General features: G+C 40.7%; 1 protein-coding gene across 1 annotated transcript in view; it reads left to right on the top strand.

The window, feature by feature from the left end:
- CNGB3 (cyclic nucleotide gated channel subunit beta 3) overlaps positions 1-9,290 on the top strand; it is a 190,713-nt gene extending 181,423 nt beyond the window's left edge. The window contains exons 16-18 of the mRNA XM_055546721.1: positions 5,604-5,750; positions 5,992-6,166; positions 8,705-9,290. Coding sequence (XP_055402696.1) covers positions 5,604-5,750; positions 5,992-6,166; positions 8,705-8,962 — 580 coding nt within the window. The 3' untranslated portion in view covers positions 8,963-9,290. The remainder of the gene's footprint in view (positions 1-5,603; positions 5,751-5,991; positions 6,167-8,704) is intronic.
- The last annotated feature ends 358 nt before the right edge of the window (positions 9,291-9,648 follow it).

A 9,648-nucleotide genomic window follows, 5' to 3' on the forward strand; every position in this document is an offset into this window, starting at 1 on the left:
GGGTAAACTCTGGGAGCTGGTGATGGACAGGGATGCCTGGCATACTGTGGTCCATGGGGTCACAAAGAGTCAGACACGACTGAGGGATTGAACTGACTGACATAACAGGTAATCCAGGAGTCTTATAACTGCCTTCCGTACCAGCCCTGAAGACATTAATGTCGGTCATTTCACTTATCCCTATGCTCAGTCACCCAATACACTGCTACTTTATTTAAAGTTATACTTTAGATCAATCAAAAATAAGAAAAATAAAACTTTTATTTACCTCTACTTATTCCTTCTCCCATGTCTTTAATTCTCTTTATAGACCTAAGTTTTTAATCTGTATCATTTTACTTCTTCCCAAAGAAATTCTTTCAACATTTTTAAAAAGTAGTTCTGCTAATGTCAAAGTCCTTCAGTTTTTGGTTTTCTGAGAAAATCTTTGTCTCTCCTTCACTTTTGAAGAATAATTTTACTATGCATAGAATTCTAGGTTGATGATTTTGTTCCTCTCAGGCACAATATTTCACTCCACTCTCTTCTTACCTGCATGGTTTCTGATGAAAAGTTCACCATAATTTTTATTATCATTCCTTTATAAGTAATGTTTTCCCTCTTATCTCTTTTCAAGAGTGTCTTTGGTTTACTACAATTCAAATATGATATGCTAAGGAATGGGGGTGGGAATTTCTTCTGCTTGGTATTCTCTGAGCTTCCTGGAACTGTGGTTTGTTGTCTGTCATTAATTTGGGAAAGTTCTTGCTATAATTACTTCAAGTTCTTTTTTTAGTATTAGAGATTGGTAGGTGCTTCTGTGTGTGTATGTGTGTGTGTGTGTGTGTGTGTGTATATAATACTTTTTGAGAATGTCTCACAGTTCTCGGTGTTCTGCTTTTATTTTCTTTTTCTCTCTTTGCATTTCAGTTCAGGACTTTCTACACATCTCATGTAATCTTTTCTTGGCCATACTCAGTCTATTGATGAGCCCATCAAAGTCACTATTCATTTCTGCTACAGTATTTTTGATTTCTAACATTTCCTCTAGAACCTGTCTTGGAATTTTTATCTCTCTGCTTACATTACCCATCTGTTCTTGAATGATGCTTACTTTTTCCAATAGATCTTTTAACATATTAATCATGTTATTTTAAAGTCTCTATCTGATAATTCCAACATCTGTTTTACATCTCAGTCTGGTTCTGATGCTTTCTTTGGCTCTTCCAGCTGTATTTCACTTGTTTTTTAGCGTGCTTTGTAATTTTTGTTAAAAGTTGTACATGATGTAATGGGAACTGAGGCGAAAGGTTTAGAATGAGATGTTATAGTACTCTCATTAGTAGTTGAGCTGTGTTTACCGTTTGCTGTAGCTGTGGGTGCTAGAGCTTCTAAATGTCTCTAGCGCCCTTGTTTCCATCTCCTCTGTTGCCTTTGGCCTTCCTTAAACACTCCTCCTCAGAGCAAGTCTGCATTTTTCAACTATAATCCACTCTTTTTTACAGAAGCCCCTTTGACATGGTGCTAAGGTATGGGGGAGAGCTCAGACTTTAGGATTAAATCTCAGTCTTTTAGGGCACTTAATTCCCTGGGATGCGATCTTCACAGGTCCTTCTTATCCTATTACATAAGACAGGAAGGCTAGAAGTGCCTAGAGGGAGAGAAATGCCCTTCCTGAAGGTGGATAAGACTCTGGTAATCTTTTTCCCTGGATGTAGGCCTTTGTGATGGAGAAAAAAATACACTCTGGGAGTTTTGTTTTGTTTTGTTTTTTAACAATGATTAATTGTCCCCTTTTACTGCCAGACCAGCAAGCAGATCTTTCTTGGCTCTCAACCATGAGAATTTGCTGGAGTTTCTCAACGTCAAACCCATAAAAGTATCAGTTTCCCCCTCATTGCGACCCTCTGAGTTTCTCATTCTCTTGATAATTTACTCTCAACCTATAGCAATTTGTCAAAATTACCATTTAAGTGTTCCCTACCAGTTACAGCTCCAAGGGCTTCTGCCCAGATGAGCAGGTCTGGCCATGACCTTCTGAAATCATCTGATTATCCAGACTGGGACAGGGATTGACCTTGCAACCTCAGTTCTCTGACAGGTCTGAGAAAAGTCATTGGGTTTTCAGTTTGTTCAACTTTTTCAAGTGGTAAAGACAGGAATGACAGCTTCCACGCTCTTTACATGCCACAGCTAAACTCTGTGTTAGTTTTCTAATGATTAATGGCCAGTCAGAATGTTCCATTTTCTACAACAACAGCTGGAGAAATACACATGGTCTGATATCAATCTTCAGGCCCAAGATCCAGGCAGCTTCTCACATCTCATTGCCCCCAAAGGCAGGGCTGTGAAAGTGTGAGCATTTCCATTGCCAGACCGCTTGCTCAGTCCTTCCCAACTCTGGAGATTGTTTTCATTAATATGAGACTTCTTTCTCCATTCCTAAATGGTTGACTCCAAGAGGCTGAATCTCAGGGAGTGTTACCATCTCACTGCAGAGCCTGTAGTGTTTTGTTTTTTTTTTAACATTTGAAATGTGCTTTTTATTGTCTTGTTTTCAAAGATCAACCCTCATTTTCTAGATGACTGCTGAATTACAGATGTTATATTCATTTGTTTCATTCACTCCATTGTTCATTTATTTGATAACTATGTATTGGCTACTTCCAAAAGGCAAAATGCCCCAGCTATACCCTGAGAAAGACTAGGGATCTCTTCAAGAAAATCAGAGATACCAAAGGAACATTTCATGCAAAGATGGGCTCGATAAAGGAGAGAAATGGTATGGATCTAACAGAAGCAGAAGATATTAAGAAGAGATGGCAAGAATACACAGAAGAACTGTACAAAAAAGATCTTCACGACCCAGATAATCATGATGGTGTGATCCCTGACCTAGAGCCAGACATCCTGGAATGTGAAGTCAAGTGGGCCTTAGAAAGCATCACTACGAACAAAGCTAGTGGAGGTGATGGAATTCCAGTGGAGCTATTCCAAATCCTGAAAGATGATGCTGTGTGAAAGTGCTGCACTCAATATGCCAACAAATTTGGAAAACTCAGCAGTGGCCACAGGACTGGAAAAGGTCAGTTTTCATTCCAATCCCAAAGAAAGGCAATGCCAAAGAATGCCCAAACTACCACACAATTGCACTCATTTCACACGCTAGTAAAGTAATGCTCAAAATTCTCCAAGCCAGGCTTCAGCAATATGTGAACCATGAACTTCCTGATGTTCAAGCTGGTTTTAGAAAAGGCAGAGGAACCAGAGATCAAATTGCCAACATCCGCTGGATCATGGAAAAAACAAGAGAGTTCCAGAAAAACATCTATTTCTGCTTTATTGACTATGCCAAAGCCTTTGACTGTGTGGATCACAATCAACTGTGGAAAATTCTGAAAGAGATGGGAATACCAGACCACCTGATATGCCTCTTGAGACATTTGTATGCAGGTCAGGAAGCAACAGTTAGAACTGGACATGGAACAACAGACTGGTTCCAAATAGGAAAAGGAGTTCATCAAGGCTGTATATTGTCACCCTGCTTATTTAACTTCTATGCAGAGTACATCATGAGAAACACTGGACTGGAAGAAACACAAGCTGGAATCAAGATTGCTGGGAGAAATATCAGTAACCTCAGATATGCAGATGACACCACCCTTATGGCAGAAAGTGAAGAGGAGCTAAAAAGCCTCTTGATGAAAGTGAAAGTGGAGAGTGAAAAAGTTAGCTTAAAGCTCAACATTCAGAAAACGAAGATCATGGCATCCGGTCCCATCACTTCATGGGAAATAGATGGGGAAACAGTGGAAACAGTGTCAGACTTTATTTTTTTGGCCTCCAAAAATCACTGCAGATGGTGACTGCAGCCATGAAATTAAAAGACGCTTACTCCTTGGAAGGAAAGTTATGACCAACCTAGATAGCATATTCAAAAGCAGAGACATTATTTTGCCAACAAAGTTTCGTCTAGTCAAGGCTATGGTTTTTCCTGTGGTCATGTATGGATGTGAGAGTTGGACTGTGAAGAAGGCTGAGTGCCGAAGAATTGACGCTTTTGAACTGTGGTGTTGGAGAAGACTCTTGAGAGTCCCTTGGACTGCAAGAAGATCCAACCAGTCCATTCTGAAGGAGATCAGCCCTGGGATTTCTTTGGAAGGACTGATGCTAAAGCTGAAACTCCAGTACTTTGGCCACCTCATGCGAAGAGTTGACTCATTGGAAAAGACTCTGATACTGGAGGGATTGGGGGCAAGAGGAGAAGGGGATGACAGAGGATGAGATGGCTGGATGGCATCACTGACTCGATGGACGTGAGTCTCAGTGAACTCCGGGAGTTGGTGATAGACAGGGAGGCCTGGCGTGCTGCTATTTATGGGGTCGCAAAGAGTCAGACACGACTGAGTGACTGATCTGATCTGATCTGATACCCTGAGAGATATAAAACCCACAATTCTCGAACATTCCAAGTGAAAAGTGGTATATGAATGACCATAGCTATTGTTTCACTAAGCCACGTTCAACTCTTTGCAACCCCACAAACCGTAGCCTGCCAAGGTTCCTCTGCCCATGGAATTTTCCAGACAAGAATACTAGAAAGGGTTGCCATTTCCTTCTCCAGGGGATCTTCCCAACCCAGGTATTGAACCTGTGTCTCCTGCTTGGCAGGCAGATTCTTTACTACTGAGCCACTGGGAAGCCCTAATGACGGTACTACAGAGGAATTTATGATACTGAGAAATAATTTGATCTGGAAACTACTTATAGGAAGAGACTGAATCCACCTAGTGTTACCAAAGTATCATTAAGATTTGCTGTCAGAGCTTTATTGCTCAGAGTACAGGCGAAACAGAATGTACCTTTAAGGAAATTAACTAAGAAGACTTTAATAAAGGGATTTTTGACAGAAGTCAGTCAAAGAAAATTAAAAGACAAATCTAAGAGTACCCAACAAGAGATGCTGATACACCTCAAAGCTAGCTACAAGGGAGCTGTTTTCACAGCCAAGCCTAAAGGGGACAAGGGCAGGGCATGTTATCAGGGCCCAGAAAGAAATCTGTGGGAGCTGTTCTTCTAGGAGATGGCCACGTGTCAGGGGCTGTGGATTTTTGGTAGCAACTGCAGCCATTGCTAACCTAAGTCCTGGCAGGGCAAGAATGGGGGAATAAATGCTCCAAAAGCACTCTCTACCTGCTTTCTGACTTCCTCCTCCTATTTCCCATTGGCTCACCCCAAATCAAAGTCAGAGAGCAAACCCACAATTCAGCTTCCTGGAGGGCAAAGAGGTCAGGAGGGATAAAATGTGAACCTGGAAGAGCAAATAAAGGATTCCCACCAAAGAGAGGCAGCACTTCTGGAATCTGGGAGGAAGAGTCTCCTTGGCTCTGATGGCTACAAAGCCTTGATTTGAGGCGGGAGTTAGATGCCAAACAAGTTAAAAGCTGTTGCCACTTCTATTGCCGCCACATCCTGACTCTCTCCACAGAATCACCTGACCTCTCACTCCAGGGAATGACCCCGAAGCAGTATAAATGGCTCTGACATGTGGTATTTATTTTTTTAAAGATTTTGGTGGAGGGAGATAGAATATGGTGGCAAAGATTTGCTTTTCTCTCTTACAGCCTTCTAGCGGCAAGAGGAGGAAACCGAAGAACAGCCAACGTGGTGGCCCATGGCTTTGCCAATCTTTTAACTCTGGACAAAAAGACCCTCCAAGAAATTCTAGTGCATTATCCAGATTCTGAAAAGCTGCTCATGAAGAAAGCCAGGTACCACCTTTGAAATCTCATTAGAGAAAAAAAAAAAAACCCATTAGAGAGGAGTTGGCTTCATTTGACACTGTGTTCATGGCTGCAGTTAACTGTTTCCAGGAGAACCACCTAACATACTATTGTTTATGTGGTTATGCATTGAAAACTTCACAGATTAGGCAAAAAGATAGTATTTCTGGGAAGTTCTTCCAGAATCGTCACAATGCTATCTAAAATGGCCTTTCTCTCCTGCCCACAGAGTGCTTCTAAAGAACAAAGCTCCAGGCACAGGGGCAACCCCCCCAAACAAAGGACTTGCCTTTCTCTTCCCACCGAAACAAGAAACACCAAAAATGTTTAAAGCTCTTCTGGGAAGCTCTGGAAAAGCAGGTCTTGCAAGACTACTCATGTTGAAGAGAGAACAAACCGCTCAGGTAATAGGACAGAGGGAAAGGAGGGCTGTAACAGAGACCCCGGGGACGAAATACACTCAGACAAGCTCCTACTTTAATCCCATGTCAGACACTGGGATAATCTGGATTCATCTAATGCATATAATTGCTACATTATACACAGCACTTACTATTATTTACTGTATACCCATGTATCATCACAGTTAACCCCCTGGGTTTATTATGACAGTTTTAGTGTTTTGTGACTATATATATATATATATATATATGACAAAAGGTGAAAGGGTTAGTTGCTCAGCAGTGTCTGACTCTTTGTGACCCCATGGACTATAGCCCGCCAGGCTTTCTGTCCAAGAAATTCTCCAGGCAAGAATACTGGACTGGGTAGCCACTTTAATCTAGACTGATTTCTGTTGGATTCTATATTCCTCAGACGGTTAAGAATCTGCCTGCAATGCAGGAGACCCAAGTTCGATCCCTGGGTCAGGAAAAATACCCTGGAGAAAGGAATGGCAATCCACTCCCGTATTCTTGCCTGGAGAATCCCCATGGACAGAGGAGTCTGGTGGGCTACAGTCCATGGGGTCACAAAAAGTTGGACATGACTGAGCGACTAAACCCAACACCGCACTTCTGTGTATATGGCATCCCTGGCGGCTCAATTTGTGTTTTCTGTGTTTGTGAAACTGCTTACTCACTACAGTGTGTTTGTAGCCTCAAAACCAATATTTAAGGTGTTTGGGGGTCATTCACAGGCATACATGTACAGAGTAGCAAAAATTTAAGTTTCTGAAGGCACATGTTTTCAGCTGGATTTGAACAAGGAGACACTCTGCCTTCTGGTTTCAGCTCTCACACTGTGAATGAATGAACTTTTCATGGTCTATTTATTGTCATGTTTTTTTGTATTTTTGTGCATTCCCCCCCCCACACACACACTATTAAAAATGGCCCTCAAACATAGTGCCAAAGTACTGTGTTCCAAAGGGCAAAAATGCAGTGATGTGCCCTACAGAGAAACACGTGTATTAGATAAGCTTCATCCGGGCATGAGTCAGAGTGCTATTGGCTGTGAGTTCAATGTAATGAATAAACCATACATATTAAATAAGGTGTTTCTAAATAGAAATGTATGTAAAACAAAGTTATGTATTGAGGAGTTGACAAAAATGTTAAAACCAGAGGCTTGTAGGATCCTAAACCTGCATTACCCCAAAGAGCAGGGTTTGCTAGTTCAGTGTTCATGGCAGCTTTATAGAACAAAACCACCATGAATAATGAGGATCAACTGTATTTATATAAACATATATATACCTATAAATGTGTAAGGCATTTTACCAGCCGTTAAACATTTTCACCAGTATTCATTCAATTACTATCACTAAGTCAGAAGTAACCTCACAGAGGGCATCTCAGCCTTCATGTTATAGCTGAATAAACTGAGATCCAGATCAATTATTTAGATAAGATCACCATCAATGACAGAGCAAAAGTTACTAGTCAGAAATTCAGACTTCAACACCTACACCAAGCTGTCTCCTAATTCCTAGAAATGTCATGAAACTGAAATGTTTTCGTTTTTCTCTTTTTTTTTTCATATTTCTTTGATTCTCATGATAAGTTTATGAGGGCAGATCCCGAAAAACAGAGCAGAGATTCAAGTTTTCTGAATCTAGTTATTTTGTTGTCTCTAAAACAGTAAGAAATGAGTATCTGTGACTCCGAAAATTGGTAAAGCAAATATTATAAAGTCAATCACACTCAAGAGATTCAAACTTGCCTCTTCCTTTTCCACACACACAACACTGTGATGGAGGTCAGGGTACACCGGATGCCTCGTTTAATTGGCAGGAAAATAATAATCTGTGTAGAAGACTTATGGGGAAAACAACTCTGTGTGTTAAGTAAGGCTCTCAACTCCGTATATGCGCCTTCATACCCTGTACAAGCCTCTCTCAAACTGATCTCAAGCATCACCAGCAAAGAGCATGGTATGTTTCTTAATGTGAAATTTCTACAGATGACACTAAATGCCAAAGTTTCTAAAACTATATCAAATACCCACAGGGCAAATGGAGAAGACTATACTAGGAAGGAGACATGAATTTCTCCCTGAGATGCTCCCATGAGCTTATGCAGGAGGAAAACCATAGTTCTAGAGTGTTTTTAGAGCATTATTTGGTATTGGGCTAATACTTTTTTATTAAAAGATAAATATTTAAAATTTTATCGTCATAAAATAAGTAAATATTTGAAGAGCAAAGCGTCTTGAGCACTAAGTCTAATAATTAAGAGACCATGGGGGCCAATAGGGAGCAAATTCCTTGGCAGGAACAGAAATGTAAGGCACACTAACCCTGATTTCAAAGGTGACAGCTCAACCCCATTCTCCAGCACATCTGAAAACTTAGTTAAAGGATAGTCAAAGGCAGACAGGATTCCCATATTACGTCAGTCTTTTGACTGCGATCCTTAGGTATTGCATAGTAATCAAAAGACTCCAATATCCTCGATTATGATTTCAGTACCAATCAATTCTTTTCAATAACTTTCTTCTAGCGAAAAGATGAAAACCAGGAAGAAGAGGATAAAGGAAAAGAATCTGAAGATAAAGGAAGACCAACAGCAGAGAAACCACTTGAAACATCCAAATGTCAAACGAGTTCCATTACAGCGGAGGAAGCGCCCCAGGCAATTAGAAAGGCGGTTTTACCCAGAGGAACCACCCGTCAATCACTCATCATCAGCATGGCTCCTTCTGCCGAGGCCGGGGAAGAGGTTCTGACGATCGAAGTCAAAGAAAAGGCTAAACAATAAATATGTGATGATCTTTAGATACACTCTAGCTAGTTCCCCGAGAGATTATAGCCAGGATAGGAGTTTAAACTAATGACAAGAAAAGACCTTGCCGGCACCCTTGAGAAACCACAAGCAAATCTCTAGCTTAGTTTCTAGGGCATATCTGAGACTGTGATCTTCTGCAGTGGCAATAAGAAGATTATTAAGGAAAAAATCCCTATTCTCCGTTGTCATCAGCTTTGTGCAATTGGTATTCTCCTAATGGTACCTAGAAGGTTATTTTCTTTCTGTACTTTCTTGATGATGTTTCTTCCCTCCGTTTTGATTAGGTTGGTCTTGGCTCTGAAATGATTCACTAGGTTTTTCTCTTAATTGTGTGTGTGTGTGTGTGTTAAAGTCTTGCATTGCACTTAGTCTTGGTTAAATGTTCTATGTATATGACTATTACCTCTTACTTGGGGAGTATGAGATTTTAATAAAATGTCAAACATCAACTGATTTTTATCCAAGCCAGGGTTATGTCAGTCAAGTATCAGATCAACCCACCAGGTGGGATTAAAGGAAGCAATCATTATGAACTCAATGGATATAAAACCCACCTTGCAGAGGAGTCCTCTAAGACCACAGCTGGTTAGCAATACTAACAATAGTGGAAGTGAAAGTGTTAGTTGTGTAGACTCTTTTCAACCCCATGGACTATAGCC

Source organism: Bubalus kerabau, chromosome 14 (genome assembly GCF_029407905.1).
Source record: "Bubalus kerabau isolate K-KA32 ecotype Philippines breed swamp buffalo chromosome 14, PCC_UOA_SB_1v2, whole genome shotgun sequence".
Taxonomy (NCBI): domain Eukaryota; kingdom Metazoa; phylum Chordata; class Mammalia; order Artiodactyla; family Bovidae; genus Bubalus; species Bubalus kerabau.